Source organism: Phycodurus eques, chromosome 11 (genome assembly GCF_024500275.1).
Source record: "Phycodurus eques isolate BA_2022a chromosome 11, UOR_Pequ_1.1, whole genome shotgun sequence".
In the NCBI taxonomy this organism is placed as follows: domain Eukaryota; kingdom Metazoa; phylum Chordata; class Actinopteri; order Syngnathiformes; family Syngnathidae; genus Phycodurus; species Phycodurus eques.
This window is the reverse complement of record NC_084535.1, coordinates 21776655-21795975: the sequence shown is the minus strand read 5'-3', so window position 1 is coordinate 21795975 and position 19321 is coordinate 21776655. Positions and strand designations below refer to the sequence as shown.

Below are 19321 nucleotides of genomic sequence, written 5' to 3'. Positions count from 1 at the left end.
GTAGAGTAATAATGTAACCTTGATAAGCCATCCCTTCATGCTGGGCCGAATATCTGGCTGGGTGAAGAGTGGACTTGCAGCTTTGACTCTCAGCACACTCTGCAGCACCATGAGCCACTCATCGAGCAGGTTAGGGGAGTCTGCTTTCAGGTAGCATACTCGCTTCCCTGTCAGTATCTACACAAAACAATAAGGAAGGAAGAGGAAGGGAAAACGAAGAAAGTTATAGCATCCATGGAGTCTGACCAAATGAACTTGAAATACATTTCAAATGTTCCATCCATCCATTTTCAACACCGCTTATCCTGGTTAGGCTCACGGGACGCTGGAGCCTAGCCCAGCTGACTTCGGACGAAAGGCGGACTACACTCTGAACTGGTTGCCAGTCAGTCGCAGGGTACATTTACTAACCATTCGCACTCACATTCACACCGTCACTGAGTGGGAACTGAACCCACACTGCCTGCACCAAAGTCAGGCGAGTGTACCACTACACCATCAGTGACTATCATTTCAAATGTTGAATACTCATATTTATTGTTTGGAACACAAGGCATCCCTGAATACCTGGAGCACTTGTTTTCCTTCTCCTCGTGTGATGTTGCTGGTGGCGTTGACCTCAATCTGACCTTGAGGTTTCCTGATCACATCGCTCTGCGGAAACAATTTGATATAAGAGCTCACATAAGCGTCAACGCAGCTCTGTACATTTAAATAGGGGAGAACAATTAGTCACAGCTCCCAAAAATATATCTAAATAGAAACTCAGACCTTGGCAAAGGCCACAAAAGTGGTAACAGTAACAAAAAATTCACACTACAAAAATCTGCAATGTTGCTTCTCAGGACCATCCATCCATCCATCCATTTTCTACCACTTATCCGAGTCGGGTCGCAGGGGCAGTAGCTTTAGCAGGGACACCCAGACTTCCCTCTCCCCAGCCACTTCATCCAGCTCTTCCAGGGGGATCCCGAGGCGTTCCCAGGCTCTCCAGCGTGTCCTGGGTCGTCCCCGGGGTCTCCTCCCGGTGGGACGTGCCCGGAACACCTCACCAGGGAGGCGTCCGGGAGGCATCCGAATCAGATGCCCCAGCCACCTCATCTGGCTCCTCTCAATGCGGAGGAGCAGCAGCTCTACTCTGAGATCCTCCCGGATGACCAAACTTCTCACCCTATCTCTAAGAGAGAGCCCGGACACCCTGCGGAGGAAACTCATTTCGGCCGCTTGTATCCGGGATCTTGTTCTTTCGGTCACGACCCACAGCTCGTGACCATAGGTGAGGGTAGGAACGAAGATCGACCGGTAAATTGAGAGCTTCGCCTTTCGGCTTAGCTCCTTCTTTACCACAACGGACCGATACAAAGTCCGCATCACTGCAGACGCTGCACCGATCCGCCTGTCGATCTCCCGTTCCATTCTTCCCTCACTCGTGAACAAGACCCCAAGATACTTGAACTCCTCCACTTGGGGCAGGATCTCATCCCCGACCTGGAGAGGGCATGCCACCCTTTTCCGACTGAGGACCATGGTCTCAGATTTGGAGGTGCTGATTCTCATCTCAGCCGCTTCACACTCGGCTGTGAACTGTTCCAGTGAGAGTTGGAGCTCACGGCTTGATGAAGACAGCAGAACCATGCGGACCAAACTCTGACTCCGGTCGTACAAGGACCGAACAGCCCGTATCAGGGGGTTCGGTACCCCATAATTCCGAAGCACCCTCCACAGGACTCCCCGAGGGACACGGTCGAACTCCTTCTCCAAGTCCACAAAACACATGTAGACTGGTTGGGCAAACTCCCATGCACCCTCGAGGACCCTGAGCTGGTCCACTGTTCCACGGCCAGGACGAAAACCACACTGCTCCTCCTGAATCTGAGATTCGACTTCCCGACGGACCCTCCTCTCCAGCACCCCTGAATAGACCTTACCAGGGAGGCTGAGCAGTGTGATCCCCCTGTAGTTGGAACACACCCTCCGGTCCCCCTTCTTAAAAAGGGGGACCACCACCCCAGTCTGCCAATCCAGAGGCACTGTCCCCGATGTCCACGCGATGTTGCAGAGGCGTGTCAATCAGGACAGCCCCACAACATCCAGAGCCTTTAGGAACTCCGGGCGAATCTCATCCACCCCCGAGGCCCTGCCACAGAGGAGCTTTTTAACTACCTCAGTGACCTCAAACCCAGAGATAGGAGAGCCCGCCTCAGAGAACCCACACTCTGCTTCCTCATGGGAAGGCGTGTCGGTGGAATTGAGGAGGTCTTCGAAATATTCTCCCCACCGATTCACAACATCCCGAGTCGAGGTCAGCAGCGCCCCATCCCCACTATACACAGTGTTGGTGGTGCACTGCTTTCCTCTCCTGAGACGTCGGATGGTGGACCAGAATTTTCTCGAAGCCGAAGTCTTTCTCCATGGCCTCACCGAACTCCTCCCATACCCGAGTTTTTGCTTCAGCGACCACCAGAGCTGCATTCCGCTTGGCCAGCCGGTACCCATCAGCTGCCTCAGGAGTCTCACAGGCCAAAAAGGCCCAATAGGACTCCTTCTTCAGCTTGACGGCATCCCTCACCGTTGGTGTCCACCAACGGGTTCGGGGATTGCCGCCACGACAGGCACCGACCACCTTACGGCCACAGCACCGGTCGGCCGCCTCAGCAATGGAGGCGTGGAACATGGTCCATTCGGACTCGATGTCCCCCGCCTCCCCCGGAACATGAGCAAAGTTCTGTCGGAGGTGGGAGTTGAAACTCCTCCTGACAGGGGATTCTGCCAGACGTTCCCAGCAGACCCTCACAATACGTATGGGCCTGCCACGTCGGACGGGCATCTTCCCCCACCATCGGAGCCAACTCACCACCAGGTGGTGATCAGTTGACAGCTCCGCCAACTCTCTTCACCCGAGTGTCCAAGACATGCGGCCGCAAGTCCGATGACACGACCACAAAGTCGATCATCGAACTGCGACCTAGGGTGTCCTGGTCCCAAGTGCACGTGTGGACACCCTTATGCTTGAACATGGTGTTCGTAAAGGACAATCCGTGACGAGCACAGAAGTCCAATAACAGAACACCGCTCGGGTTCTGATCGGGGGGGCCGTTTCTCCCAATCACACCCTTCTTTAAATGTCCTTCTCAGGACATTTAAAAAAATTGAAAAAAAAGAAACCACAAGCACCATCTGCTCAGACAAGTGTACCTGTATATATTCGGTAACTTCAATACAGACAAACAAGCCCATATGTACATTTTAATTACCCCCATGAGTTATTGTTTGGCGTCCTTGGGTCCCTTGAAAGGCACTATCTAAAGCTAAGTTATTATTATTATTAACTAATCAGTGCAAATTACAGTGAGTGCATTTTTAAATCACACAAGTACATTGGTTTTTAAAAGCAAACAAATGTTTCATTCAAACAAAAGATTTGTGTCATGATCCTTGCCCTGCAGGTCCTCCTTTGGAGCTTGGATGGTGGCTTGCGCCTTGTCTCTCTCTCTCTCTCTCCCCAGCAATCAGCATCACCTGGGCCACACACCTGTCTTCAAGCAGCACGCATTGCTGCCTGCATTTAAGCCTGTCAAGTCCAGAAAGCCTTCACCTGAGTATTGACACTTGATTGTGGCTTACTGGCCTACTCTCAAACGTCAAGGTTTCGTTGTATATAAGTAACTATCTGACTACCCGCATCTGTACTCACCTGATTGTATTCTCTTCCATCTCCAGTGTCCCCTCCATGTCTTCCCCTGCCTCGCTGTCTGCTCCAGCCACACCACCCCATCTGCTCACATTCCCGTTTCCTGCTCGCTCCTTTTCCCGACGGCCCACCGTCTCGCCTTGTATATCCTTACCCTGAGCCAACCCGCAATAAACCATTCTAAATCTACTCCCTCTGCTTTAGTCTGCTCTTGGGTCCAATCCAATTCACCTACGATTTTGAACCGTGACTATTTGCTGCTCTGTATACATGGAAATACAGGAGCCCCTCTTTAATAACCATCACATCATCCATTGAGTTTGGCTTTGGATAATTTTTGCCTGCATCAATTCATACATCAAGGATGTATGAATTGCCTCCCGGAGTTGCTGTTTGGAGTTATACTGCCATTCACCGTCATAGAACGTCCGTATAAAGACGCTCCGTGGTTGAGGTCAGGGGATGACGGTGGCCACACAAGATTTTCTCCCTTTATGCCCATAGCAGCTAAAGTGATGGCGTGCTGTCTTGCATGAGTAATATTTTATTGCAGAAGGTTCCGTTTTTTTAATACCACGGCACGTAATATTTGCTTACAAACACCACCTGTTTTGCACCTTCAGACCCTCGATAAGGCCCTACCACCTCACTCCACATTGTAAACGTCACTCCAACATCTCTTTGCTGGCATCACAGCCTTGTTAGGACATGAGGGCCACTAACCATCCAAAACTTCTTCCATTTGGACAGTCCATTTGGACAAATAGCACGGCATTCATCAGCGAATACAAGTTTGAACGTTAGTCTTCGAGTATTCCTGAGTCCAGTGCAAAGTTTCTCGTTGTGAAATTTTTTTTAAGAGTAGCTGAAATGCAGCTTTATGCATGACACAAACTATTAGAGAATCCTGTATCGAGAGGTTCTTGGGACATCAGAGACAATAGCAGCTTCAGATACTATCTGCTTCCAGCTCATCAGTGGCTTTTAAACACCTTTTCTCTCAGATTATGCATTTGTCTCTTTCTCCAATATGTGTTTATCGGTTGTTGGAATCACACACTTTTAACAGTACAATGTAAGCACTTTTCATCAGCAGAACGATCCTTATTTCCCCCCATAAAGCATGAAAACCGTGACTTGCTTAATATGGAGCAACATCCATACAAACTTTCCTCTTAAATTAGCCTTTTCTGGGAAACTAATCAAACCTGTCAATAGTGATCAATATCAGTGATCTAAACATACAAACACTTCCACAGAAAGGTTCATCAAATGTTGATTTAACTTAAATCCTAGATGAATAATTTGGAACAGAAGAGGAATTGTGTCCTTTGTAAAGTCATCATCTCATGTCTCGGAATAACAAAAATGAGGCTGAGGTGAGTAGAACTGCTGCAGATACTGCAGTATATTACAGAAAATTCAGAAGGTTGTTAAAAGTGAAACTGACAAATGTTTTGAGACAAACTCACTGGGGATTTATAGTAAAGAAGCTCTCCATCTTTCAAGACAAACCAGCGTCTCTTCCAAGTTTTCTTCCAAGTCTTCACCATTTTCAGCAGGTAGCCTGATTTCTCCATCGATTCCTAAAACATGCAGTATTCAGAATGAGAACCACACTGACCTTTAGTGGTCAAGTATGTTAGAAACATCCACGGATTTTGTTGCTGTTAGATGGTGTCACTCTAGTACTGTAGCAAAAATATACCAAACAAATTACATATTCTTCAGTATGCTTTATAATAGAATTTGGCAGATATGCTGAAGAGGCTCATCACTAAAATAAGACATACAGTATTTGTCTTTAAAAACAAAAAATGCTGGTCTTATTTGTATGTTGTTGTCCATCCATCCATCCATTTTCTTTACCTCTTATCTTCACTAGGGTCGCGGGCTGCTGGAGCCTATCCCAGGTATCTTTGGGCGAGAGGCAGGGTACACCCTGAACTGGTCGCCAGCCAATCGCAGGGCACACAGAAACAAACAACCATTCGCACTCACAATCACACCTACGGGCAATTTAGAGTCTTCAATCAACCTAGTACGCATGTTTGTGGGATGTGGGTGGAAACCGGAGTGCCCGGACAAAACCCACCCAGGGACGTGGAGAACATGCAAACTCCACACGGGCGGGGCCCGGATTTGAACCCCAGTCCCCAGAACTGTGAGGCAGATGTGCTAATCAGTCGGCCACCGTGCCGGCTTGTATGTTGTTGTTGTTTTTTTTTAAAAATAAATCTCAAACCGAGTTCAGAAAGTATACAAGGCAACATTCTTATGAAGTAAATTCTCATAGTTTAAAGATGTATTTTCTATTTCCAAAATAACTGTCTTCTACATACACATGAAGGGTTAGAAGCAGAGATATTTTACTTCAGTTTTATCCATCCATCCATTTTCTGTACCGCTTCTCCTCACTAGGGTCGCGGGCATGCTGGAGCCTATTCCAGCTATCTTCGGGCGAGAGGCGGGGTACACCCTGAACTGGTCGCCAGCTAATCACAGGGCACGTATAAACAAACAACCATTCGCACTCACATTCACACCTATTGGCAATGTAGAGTTTTCAATTAACTTACCATGCATGTTTTTGGGATGTGGGAGGAAACCGGAGTACTCGGAGAAAACCCACGCAGGCACGGGGAGAACATGCAAACTGCACACAGGCGGGACCGGGATTTGAACCCCGGTCCTCAGAACTGTGAGGCAGATGTGCTAACCAGTCGATCACCGTGCCGCATTTCAGTTTTATTTCACTCCAAATATATAAAACAGACAGCTCAAGCTCAGCTCGATGTCAGAAAAGTCAACATTTTTGCTTTTGCATGGGAATCCAATCAAGTGAATGCATTAAATATTCATACAAATAGAGACTAAAAATGTACAAAATAAGGTTTGTGGGCACTGCTATTTGGAGTGACAGATACTGTATCATGTGCAGTTTAATCCCTTTGCAATTTCAAGTTTTGGAAAAATATTGGATTTTCGCATTTCATTCTGCATTGCTCCAATGAATGGTCACAATGTTTAGTACAACAGTATAATAATAGCCTATAACACAACAAAGTTGAAAGTTGAGCAGTATTTCGAATTTGAACTGTTTGAACTGACTGCTTTCTTCCAGCTTGAGCTCCCCACCTCAGTGTGACCCTTGCAACGACAAATTAGTTTTGCTGCACACTCAGCTATGTGGGGAGCTATAAATGTGCTGTACTATGAATACAAAATTCAGCCACAAAAATTCTATATTTAGCCTTGGTTTCCAAAACCATGGCGATTGTTGTTGTTTGTAATACAAATACAGTACATACACTCTTGCTGTTGTCACCAGCAGAGGTGCAGGTTTTCGGGAATTTCTGCTCTGGTTCAGAGCACTCAGTATCGGTGGAATACGCATCAGGCGGGATGGCATAGTCGTTCTCTGATGTCATTGAAGACATGGACACAGCTGCAAGTAAAGCATAAGTGGTTTCACGTTATTGTAATGTTCAAAATATACACTTAAGACGTTTATTGTATAAATTAAAAACAACAACAAAAGAGAGGTCAGGTAATTTCCTCCCAGTATAAGTGGCGTGTACCTCTTTTGAGAGAGCGTGGGCTGCCTGGGTTGCTGTCCTTGTGGGAGCTTGACGATGTGTGGGAACTGCATAACGAACCATCCTCCTCTCCAGAACTGGATGACTCCTCGGAACTGGATGACTCATCTAAGAATGGGTTGTTGCTCAGCAGAGTGGCTTTCTGCAGACACACAGGCCTTTTGTGTTCACAAAGACAATACAAACCTAAAATACATACATAAATTCAACCACCTGCATATGCACAACACAGAACATAAGAATGTTGCACACAGTTTTACTTACCCCCTTCAGAGTAGTGTAAATGGGTGTGGTCATGTTTTTATAAATGAGGGATGTGTATATTACAAATGCAGGATAGGAGGATTGCTGAGAGGGGTCTACAAAACAGAGTAAAGCTCAGTTAAACATAGACTTTGTCATCACGACTGTCACACTCACTGATTCACCTTTGCTAGCCGAGTCTGTGCAGGATGTCTCAGACAGCCTGATTCCTGATTTCGCCACTGCGTAGATGCGACTCTCCTTTTGAAGGCAAACACGTTAACATAGACAACATAGGTACACTTGAACCATTACAGGAAGTTTAACACTAGAGATGCATAATCACTCATAGAGAAACAGTTAAGAAATTCCTAATCTAATGGAATAATCCCACAGTTGACTGATTTTCTTCAGGGGCCGGAGATGAAAAAGAGGAAAAAAAGGAAAAAGAACTTTACTTCTCCCTGTCCTGGCTTCTCATTATTACATGATTAAGTCAACAATAAATCAGTGATCAAAAACAACGGAATGTACACTGTAGTGAGCTGTGTCTACCCTTAATGTGGAGACATTTTAACGATGAATACATACAGTACAATTTGTTGTACTGCAATGAGATTCAAATAAATTCACATTCTTACCCAGGAGGGGAGCCTGTGTAATGGGGGTGTAGGAGGTGAGCTGTGACTGTCTGAGCTTATTTCTGGACAGCCCTCAGTAGGGACGGGTGTGGCCTGTATGGAAAGCGTTCTGGGTTTGGCACGAGAGCTGGGGCAGATCTGCAGGGGCGGATCCTTGCCTGTTTCCATGTCAACCTCCTGCACTTGGTCAAGATCAGTTTCCTGCGGCTGGGAGGAGCGCAGCATGCTGAGGGCATTACGTGTTTTCCCGTGTGCTGCCTCAGTGCTGATTGGTGGTTGGCTCAGGTGTTTCTTGATCATAGCTACATGCATCAACCCCGACCCTGCTGCGGTCCGCAGTCTGGGCTGTTTGGGTGAAGCAGGAGTATCTCGAATGTCTTGGGGCAGGTTGGGTCGTTTGGGAGTAGGCGCTGGTGTGACAATGGGGCTGGGGGTGTTCGGTTCGTTGGACGAGGATGACGAATCAAGTCTCTGCGACTGGAATCGTTTGTTTAGCTCCTCAGAGGGGCAGTCCTCCATTTTACATTCCCCAGGTGCTCCCAGAATGTTGAAGCTGGGCCGCTCCGCACGTTGCATGTCGCCGTCAAACAGAGAGCTGCTGTCATCCGAGGCTGTCAGGTAGGCCTCGCTCCCAGCGCGACTCAACTCCAGACCTCCTTCTCTGACTTCACACCCTCCTCCTCCTTCAGCACTCGAGAGCACTGAGGAAACACTACAAGACTCAGACCTGCTCGCTCCAAAGTCTGATGGATTCTTGTTCTCATTCTCCTCCAAACGAGTATCCAGCAGTCCAGTTTGATCTGGTCTCTGGACTTCGGCACTTGTGGCTGAGGAGGCTCTCTGCTTACATCTATTGTCTGTTAGAATATACAAGAGGATATGCCTTACTTTATATACTGTACACTGACAGGTTACTTCATTAGATATGCCTGCATCTAATGAGATCTTATAGCTAGTCAAATTCTGCCTTTACAAAGACAATGATACGGTGTTAAGTATTAATTGAACAATATGTTTGATATTGCGGGTGTAGTATGCAGCATAGTATACAGTATTATCCCTATTTTGACCAAATATTTTTTTTTTACATGTATGTTAGAATAATTGAAGACTCTAAATTGCCCATAGGTGTGATGCAAAATGAAAATAGTTGGTTGTTTATATGTGCATTGCGACTAGCTGGGGACCTTTCCAGGGTTTACCCCGTCTCTCGCACAAAGTTCAACTGCAATGGGCTCCAGCTCTACGTGACCCTATTAAGAGATGCATTATAGAAAATGGCTGGATGGGTAGCTTCCATGAAAAACAATTGTCATGAATTGTCTATAAACAGACTAAGGTTTGCAGTTTAGAATCTCCACTTCAAATTACTGAGTACATACATCTGCCTTATTCATAACAGTTAAGCATTCTTACCGATGTTGACCCTGCCTTCATTCTCTTCCTCGGTGCTGAGGCTCCTTTGGGAGGGAATGGGCCCTGTCAGAACCTGTGCACTCTTCCCTCTCACCTGGAAGCAGCCAAATGTCAAGCTGCTAACCCGGTGGGCTTCACCTGGCCTGCACAGAACTGCTCGTCTACCTGAACATTTCTGCTCAAATTCTGAAAAATGAACAATACATGATATAGCATATATATTTGAACAGTTGCATATATAGCCTTGGATCTTACACTGACCGTCCATTTTCTTCTTTAGCTCATTAATCTGTGCTTCTTGTTGTTTGTTGTTTTTTCTTAGTGCAGCGTTCTCTTCCTCAAACTGAGGAACAAACAAGTGGTAAGTAGGTCAAACTCACAAACTGATCATGCAAAAAATGTATATCATTGGTCTTAAATCAATTTTTTTAAATTATTCTTTTGTTTTTTGTTCCTGTTTGGCTTTTAGGCTAAGCATAAAGGAGGATCTGTATCCCTTTTATGCCAGAACAGTTTTACTGGAGTTTTTAAGATACCACTGTGGTTCTTCGTATTCTGATGGATTTTTACTGAAAATTCAGTTGGATAGAACAAAGCTTTAAAGGGGAGTGACAGATAAAAAACAAAAGGGAGTGATAGTGAAAAGATAATGAAATAATATAGAACGAGAAGACAACAAAAGACAGGACATTTGCTGTAATAAAGATGAGGAAAGTAAATCATTATATGCCTAGTACAATGACACATGATATTCGAGTGCTGTATGGGGCAGTCGTGCTACACCTTGTGAAGGAAGGACAAGACGATATAGTATAGGACTGGACAGGACAAGGGCCGGAGGGGAAACATCCAGGACAGAGGTAGTCGACCCGACTGTACGGCTGAAATGTGGTGGGAGTTGCTATGTAAATTCTAAACAGCCATAGAAACAGAGTGCAAGAGTGTCTTAAATCAATTAAATCCGTGTCGTGTTTTTTTTCATTTTTCGCTACCTCTGACAACTTCTGCAACACCCATTCTTTGATCTTTGCTGCTTTCTCTTCCACAGTCTTGGCATCTTGAAGCCTTAACTGTTTCTGTTGCAAAGAAACAAGTCACAGGTCACAGAGGCACAAACAAAACTCATTGTCCTTAAAGCGAACACTGACGTAATGACAAATACGTCTTAAAATACAACCACTGACCTATACTTTTGAAATACGGTGTTACGTTTATAAATCATTTTTTTAGTTATAAAAAACATTCTGAATTTGGTACCAAGTGGCCACCATGTTTTTGCGTGTGCAATGCATTCTAGGATTGATGACATACAATGGTTGGTGTTTGCCGCCGTACATTGCTTCCCTCTCTTATATTAGTTTAATGTTTAAATCTACACACTTGTAAACAGTCATCCATTGCAATAAAATAAAAATAAAAAAACATTGCTGCCCTTGGCCGAGCTAAAGGCAGCCAGACACCGAGTGACGAGACTGAACTCGACTGAACTATTATGCAATGTGTGCATGTGGTTTTATGAATGGCGAATGAGTCTGCCACCGGTTTCGCAGCGATTCAAAATTGGAAATAATGTACAAACTGTCGTAGTTCAAAGCTAATCGTAATGCACACAAGGTTACACTTACTGTGTGCTGAAAATACATTTCCAGATGAGTGTAACCCGCCTGGTTTTGGTTTTGCATTGCGTTCTGGGTTACGAAATTGCCACCATGAACGTATCGTGAGGGGAGTATGCTGACCATTGAGCTAACCGCCCTGGGCTGCTGATACAGTGGCCAGTACCCTCTTCTAAGGATCAGGGAGTGAGATAATGACGTACAGCCATGCAGCCTAGTAGGCTCCAGTTACACACTCCACCACCCCAAGCCATATAAATTGTATATAAAGCATCAAATATTGTGTTTTACATCAATACTTACTGTAATTTCTCATGTATAATGTGCACCCATGTATCATACGCACCCCCAAAATTGACCTCAGAATTCTGGAAAACCCTTCAACCTATGTACAATGCATTTTTACAACGCATGATTTTGCTTCTACCCATATGATCAAAACATGAAATATTGTCTGTATTTTGTTCGTTTTTCAAAGAATTATTCTGAAGTTAAGCACTTTATTTGAACATTTACATGCTCTTATTTTGAATTTCACACCCCTACTTTTATTTAATAAATGAGAAAACACACAGTTGTGCTCATGTTTGATTACCCAGGCAGAATTTGTAAGATGTGTACAATTTTTTTAAGAAAACATGAAGGACCAGGTGAAACATATTTATTTTTATTTTAATGGGATTCAAATTAAACTGTCAAGCATTTCAGAAAAGCATTATCATTAAATAAAACATAACCATAAAGAAATTGATGATGGTTGTTCAGTCTTCGGCGGCACGGTGGGCAACTGGTTAGAGCGTCAGCCTCACAGTTCTGAGGACCCGGGTTCAATCCCCGGTCCCGCCTGTGTGGAGTTTGCATGTTCTCCCCGTGCTTGCGTGGGTTTTCTCCGGGCACTCCGGTTTCCTCTCACATCCCAAAAACATGCATTAATTGGAGACTCTAAATTACCCGTAGGTGTGAATGTGAATGTGAGTGCGAATGGTTGTTTGTTTGTATGTGCCCTGCGATTGGCTGGCAACCAGTTCAGAGTGTACCCCGCCTCCTGCCCGATGGTGGCTGGGATAGGCTCCAGCACGCCCGTGACTCTAGTGAGGAGAAGCGGCTCAGAGAATGGAAAAATGGATGTTCAGTCTTCAGTTGTGTTTAAAAAAATAAATATATATATATACATCCATCCATTTTCTGAGCCGAGAATGAAAGTGTAAAACTGTGCGCGCGCACGTGTGTGTGTGTTTTACCTGCTCTTCCAGCTGCTGCTCCAGCTGGGCGATGACGTCATCCTTCTCCTGCACTAAGGCCTGCAGCTCTTGGCAGCGCTGAAACCAAACATTCTCTGAGTCTTCTGATTGACCGTCTGGAGCCCTCAGCTTCTCCTCCATCCACTGCACCTGAATTTGTACACAAGTACACTCTAAATAACACATTCCATATTTTATACGTAGCGGCTGAATTAAGTATTTAACAGTCACCATTTTTCTCACTAAATATATTTCCAAAGGTGCTATTGACATTACATTTTCACCAGATGTTGGAAACACCCAAGCAATCCATACATACAAACAAAACTAGAACAAATAAGATCAGAGATTAAGTTGTGTGTAATAATCTCAAATGACACAGGGAAAAGTATTGAACACATGAAGAAAGGGAGGTGCAAAAAGCCATGGAAAGCCAAGACAACACCTAACATCGATCAATAATCAAACAGCAATCCAGACCCTTGTCACTGCAAATGAATGGTTCAGTCCTAATTGATGGCCAACAAGAAGGTCTCATTGCCAAGGTGTGAGTCAAAACACATGTCATGATGGAGAAGAGCAAAGAGCTGTCTCAAGACTGTCGCAAAATAATTGTTGGGTTTTGGCAAATCCTCTTCTGACAGAATAAGTAAGGAAGCAATCTTGTCTTTGTGGGGTTTTATTACAAAAAAGAAAGACAAGTCTTTCCAAACAGAGGAAAAGGTACAAGTCGTCACGAGTTGTTACCCCTGACTGAAGTCCAAACAAAAAAAAAAATCATCTCTGTTATACAGAAGTGAGAGAGACAGAGAAGAAAACGCAAACAATTATCTGTTTCCAGCTGCGCTCAACTTAACTTTATCGAAAAACAGCTAGTAGTCACAACATGGCTGGGAACAACTAGTATACACAGCATGGCCAGAAAACAGCTAGTAGTCTCAACATGGAACAATAAAGCAGGTGAAGGTTGTATAAACTAATAGAAGTAATATTTGGTATACATGAAACATACATTTTCCAACTCAGCTGCAAAACATAACGATGGCATTGGTTACAGGCACATATCTAAGCTTCTGAACGTTCCAGTGAGCACGGTTGGTGCCATAATACATAAGTGGAAAGTCAATCATACCACCATAGATTTGCCTCGATCGGACGATTTATGACAAAGGAGTACAAAGAATAATCAGAAGAGTTGTCCAAGAGCCAAGGACCACCTGTGGAGAGCTTTAAAAAGACCTGGAATTAGCAGGTACTGTTGTCACAAGGAAAACAGTGAGTAATGGACTCCACCGCCATCACCTGTATGCACACTCATTCCTCATTGCTGGGAAAAATATGCATGTCAAAGCTCGTTTAAGGTTTTCTGAACAACATTTGGACAAGCCAGTTAAACACTGGGAGAATATCGCCTGGTCTGATGAGAGCAAAATTGAACTGTTTGGTTGCCATAATGCACACCACATTTGGAGGAGAAATGACACTGCACATCATCCTACAAACACCATACCAAAAGTCAAGTTAGAAGTTGGGAACACGATGGTGTGGGCTCTCTTTTCACCAAATGGTACTGGTAAACTTCACATTATTGAAGGAAGGATGAATGGGCAAATGTCCCGAGACATTCTTGACAAAAATCTGCTGCCATCTACGAGGATGATGAAAATGAAACGAGGGTGGATATTTCAGCAGGATAATGATCCAAAACATACTGCCAAGGAAACTTTCAATTGGTTTCAAATAAACAAAATAAAGCTGCTAGAATGGCCCAACCAATCACCTGACTTGAAACCAATTCAAATAAGGTCCACTAAAGAAGCCCACTGAACCTTCAAGATTTGAAGACTGCTTGTGTGGAGGAATGGGCCAAAATCACACCAAAGCAATGCATGCGACTAGTTTCTCCATACAGGAGGCGTCTTGAAGCTGTCATTGCAAACAAAGGCTTTTGTACAAAGTATTAAGTAAATACCAGTTGGCGTGCTCAATACTTTTTCCCTGTGTCATTTCACACTATTACAGACAGCTTAATTTCTGGCCTTTTTTTCTATTTTCTTTGTATGTATGCGTTGTTCCCAACATCTGGTGAAATTTTCATGTCAATGGCACCTTCGGAAATATATTTAGTCAGAAAAAATGGTGACGTGTTAAATACTTACAATATTTCACCCGCTGTATGTTTTCTGACTTACCTGCTGCTGAGCGGTGAAAGCTCGTTTTTCCGCATCAATCACTTGCGTCTCCAGTTGTTGAATCTATGACAGATCAGCAAATTGACTACTTGTGTTACATTGTTGCTTTCAAATGCTTTGCCAGGTAAAAATAAAAACGCTAAGTGAAACTTACAAGGACTCCCAAAAATAAAATGAATAAATACATACAGGTACATTTATACACGGCACAGTGGGCGACTGGTTAACACATCTGCCTCACAGTTCTGAGGACTGGGGTTCAAATCCAGGCCCCGCCTGTGTGGAGTTTGCATGTTCTCCCCGTGCCTGTGTGGGTTTTCTCCGGGCACTCTGGTTTCCTCCCACATCCCAAAAACACGCATGGTAGGAGGTTATTTGGAGACTCTAAATTGCCCGTAGGTGTGAATGTGAGTGTGAATGGTTGTTTGTTTCTATATGGATGGATGTTTCTATGGATGGATGGATACATACATACATGATGCAAGAAATAATGAGGTATCGTAAAAGTGAGATAAATGAATGTGAATAATGAATTTCACAAGTGACTAAATAGATAAAAACATTAGAATTGAAGCAAGCTAAAAGTGTAAAATGAAATGCTAATTATGTTAAACAGGGATAAATCATAACTAAGATAAATAGTGGGTGTAAAAACAAGATCAGTAAAAAATCTCAACTAAAAAGGTGGGTCTTGAGCTATCAGTGCTCTCTGCATCGCTGATTTCCTCCAGCAGGCCATTCAAATTAAGCAGGTGTCATGTCATAAAACATGCTTCACCTTGAACAACATGTAACATGCCTCTCAAATGAAAGTTTCATCCATCCATCCATTTCAACACCGCTTATCCTGGTTAGGGTCGTGGGACGCTGGAGCCTATCCCAGCTGACTTCGGGCGAAAGGCGGACTACACCCTGAACTGGTCGCCAGTCAGTCGCAGGGCACATATAGACACGGACAACCATTCGCACTCACATTCACACCGTCACTGAGTGGGCACTGAACCCACGCTGCCTGCACCAAAGTCAGGCGAGTGTACCACTACACCATCAGTGACTATTAAATTTTTAATGATGCTAAAAATTTTATTAATTTCGACCAACTGTCAGACTACCCAGTCGTATATGGCGTTAAGCCTTTTTGATACGTGACAACAATCATTCATAATCATGTTATTTTGGTCCAAAGTCTTGAAGAGGACTATTTAGGACAGTTTGTCACGAATTATTATTAACAGTTCGGTTTTAAACATAAGCAGATTTTCGGAGATTTTAGGCCTTTTAGGCCTTTGATGGTGTGAATCACAAAAAAATAAAAAAACAAAAAAATCACCCGGTTACACAACACAACACTAACTGTATTGCAAAATCGTATATACCGATGCATGTGCAGGTTATCACAGCCGACAAATGGTATAAGATAAACACTGACAAACCCTGCAACCTGGTAAATTGTTGATTTTCCTTGCTTGGTTTTTATGAACAACTTTATTGTACTTTATTATGTTTTTCAATGGCCCATAATATAGTTTAGATTTTTTTTAATAAGAATATTTGTTAAACATGTTGATGGATCTGAAATTTTAGTCCTTCATTTTTGTGACAACACAACACAACACAGAGCCTGTTCAACACAACACAACACAACACAGAGCCTGTTCAAGCTGACTTTGAGCAAGAGGCAGGGGATGCTTGGAGGTCACATATAGACAACCATTGACAACAATGGACAAATTAGACTTTTCACTTAACATGGATGCTTTTGTAATGTGGGAGGAAGCACGCGAGAACAGGGAGAACACGCAAACTCCACACAGGAAGGATCGAGCCGAGACTCAAACCCAGAACTCAGACCTGTGAGGGGGACGGGCCAACAACTATACGAAAGTATGAAAGCCAATGTGAAAATTGGAAGAAATCAAAAATTAATTTCCTGAAGGTAGTCAAAAATACACACAAGTGAGATTGTGTTCGTATTGAGTGCAACGAGTTGTGTAATGAATGAGGTGCCACATCTATTAAGGTACAAACAGAGCTCTGTTTACTTACATGACATCAGAGTATGCAAACCTGTAGCGTGTTAAAACTGAAGCAACACTAACAGGTCACACAATTCACACAGAGGCAACAGCGCCAGTGCATGCTTGTGCAACCTCTACTGAAATACTGTATAGTGTCACTCTATACACAAGCGCAGTAGTAGTGGGTAGTGTAGTGAGGAAATAGATGACTTAAGGAAATTTCTCAACTGCTTCTATCGCTCTAAGATGAGCATTTGAGAGGGAAATTCTTTAAGTCATCTATTTCCTTCACCAACATGTCCATTACAATCTGCACCAATCACGACTCTCTCTCTGTCTGGGATGCTCAGAACTACTTCGTCTAGCTCCTTTCAGAATTTCTCTTTCACCTCTAGGTCACATCCTACCTGTGGGGCATAGCCACTAACACCCTCAATTTCAAGTTTCAGCCTCATCACTCGATCTGATACTCTTTTCACCTCGAAGACATTCTTAGCCAACTCTTGTTTTAAAATAACCCCGACTCCATTTCTCTTCCCAGCTACACCATGGTAAAATAATTTAAACCTTGCCCCTAAATTTCTCGTCTTACTGCCTTTCCACCTGGTCTCCTGGACACACAATATACCACCCTTTCTCCTTATCATCATGTCAACCAACTCCCGAGATTTTCCTCTCATAGTCCCAACATTCAAAGTCCCCACATTCAGTTCTCGGCTCTGTGCTTTCCTCTTCTCTTTCTGCCGAAGAACCCGCTTTCCACCTCTTCTTCGACTTCTACCCACAGTAGCTGAATTTCCACCTGCACCCTGCAGGTTGACGGCGCCGGTGACGGAAATTGTTAACCTGGGCCACGACCGATCCGGTATGGAATTCTTCGGATGAACGCTCATATTTGTTTGGCAACTCAGACAACCTCCAAAGACGTGCAGGCCTCCCTTGCCTCAGTTAAGGTCAGACACGACAATAAGGAAGAGACTAGGCAAAAATGGCATCCATGGCAGAGTTCCAAGGCGAAAACCACTGTTGACCAAAAATAAAGGCTCGTCTTACTTTTGCAATAAAACCTCTGAATGATTCCCAAGACATCTGGGAGAATATTATATGGACTGACGAGATGAAAGTTGAGCTTTTTGGAAGGTGTTTGTCTTCTTACGTCTGGCGTAAATGTAGCACAGCATTTCAGAAAAAGAACATCATACCAACAGTCAAACATGGTGGTGGTAGTGTGATGGTCTTGGGCTGCTTTGCTCCTTCAGGACCTGGATAAATTGCTTTGATTGATGGAACCAGGAATTCTGCTCTTTAACAGAAAATCCGGAAGGAGAATGTTCAGCCATCAGTTTGTGACTTCGAGCTGAAGCACCCTTGGGTTCTGCAGCAGGATAACGATCTAAAACACACCAGCAATTCAACTTAAAAAAAACCAAAAACAAAATCAAGGTTTTGGAGTGGCCTAGTCAAAGTCCAGACTTACATCTGATTGAAATGCGGTGGTGTGACCTTAAAAAGACCATTATTGCTTGAAACCCCTCAATCTTTTACTGAATTTAAACAATACTGCAAGAAAGAGTGGGCCAAAATATCTCCACAGAGATGTGAAAGACTCATTGTCAGTTATAGAAAACACTTGATTTCAGTTGTTGCTGCTGAGGACGGCCAAACCAGTTATTAGGTTTCGGGGGCCATTCATTTTTCACACAGGGCCAGGTAACGTTTTTCCTTAATAAATGAAATTTAAAAACAGCATTTTCACTTGGGTTATATTTGTCTGACATTTACATGTGTTTGATGATCTTAAAGTGAGGAAACTTCGCAAAAATATAAGAATTTGAGAAGGGGGCTTTTTACTTTTTCACAGCACTGTAATTATAAAATAAATATGCTCCATTTTTGTATTCACACATCGTCATGAAGAAACCACGTACTTTTTGGTTGGTCTTACATGTTATTGTAGGAGTTTAATCAGGTGTATCATTGCCTATTGGTTATGTGCTTATTCAAAAAATGTCAGGGCTTCAAATGTGCTTTGAAGCATTGTGGAATGGGAGGATCTTTTTCTTTTTTCCCCTATTTGTGTCTATGTATTATTACATGTATGCATTTGACTGTGTAATGTAGATGAACGTTTCCAGTTTAAATAACATACTGAATGGACTGAACTGATTAGAAAATTAGACTAGAAATTCATTCACCGATGTTTCGTGCAGTAATCGTGTCTGTTTCCAGTGCAGCGTGTATAAAACATAGGTCTACAAAAATTCTAAATCATAAAATTACAAGAGTATTTCATACAGCTACAGCTCTACTGCAAGAGACTCGAAAGCCTACTGCAATCAGAAGCATTGTGGACAGCTGAGGCTGCCATGGCGCCACTTTCACTCTGCTTCTGCTCAGACCAACAAACTAAACTCCCTCCCTGTACAGAGAAGCAGCCACACCCTGCCAAAGCATTCATAGTTTCCACAAACCAGACCTCCTCTGGACACATGGCCTTTTTTGTAGCTTGACCCGAATTTCATGTCACTGTAATTCTAGAGGAACTGTCTCTTAGTGCATGTGTTTATGAAATTATATCACTGGACCGCGTGTGCCCACACCAGTGGCTATTAATGATTGTATGTACAGGTAGGTGTTATTAAAGGTCTTGGTTAGTAAACCACA

General features: G+C 43.7%; 1 protein-coding gene across 4 annotated transcripts in view; it reads right to left on the bottom strand.

Annotated features, from left to right (window-relative positions):
- plekhh2 (pleckstrin homology domain containing, family H (with MyTH4 domain) member 2) overlaps positions 1 to 19321 on the bottom strand; it is a 41689-nt gene that overhangs the window by 13944 nt on the left and 8424 nt on the right. For all 4 annotated transcript variants that reach the window (XR_009769467.1, XM_061690455.1, XM_061690454.1 and 1 more), the window contains exons 4-16: positions 14640 to 14702; positions 12448 to 12597; positions 10583 to 10666; positions 9852 to 9933; positions 9591 to 9776; positions 8175 to 9031; positions 7719 to 7794; positions 7555 to 7649; positions 7273 to 7432; positions 7003 to 7139; positions 5164 to 5277; positions 568 to 654; positions 19 to 177 (exon numbers count right to left, since the gene is read on the bottom strand). Coding sequence is in view for 3 of the 4 variants with exons in the window: in XM_061690455.1 (XP_061546439.1) it covers positions 19 to 177; positions 568 to 654; positions 5164 to 5277; positions 7003 to 7139; positions 7273 to 7432; positions 7555 to 7649; positions 7719 to 7794; positions 8175 to 9031; positions 9591 to 9776; positions 9852 to 9933; positions 10583 to 10666; positions 12448 to 12597; positions 14640 to 14702 (2250 nt within the window). In the remaining variant the exon portion in view is untranslated. The remainder of the gene's footprint in view (positions 1 to 18; positions 178 to 567; positions 655 to 5163; positions 5278 to 7002; positions 7140 to 7272; positions 7433 to 7554; positions 7650 to 7718; positions 7795 to 8174; positions 9032 to 9590; positions 9777 to 9851; positions 9934 to 10582; positions 10667 to 12447; positions 12598 to 14639; positions 14703 to 19321) is intronic.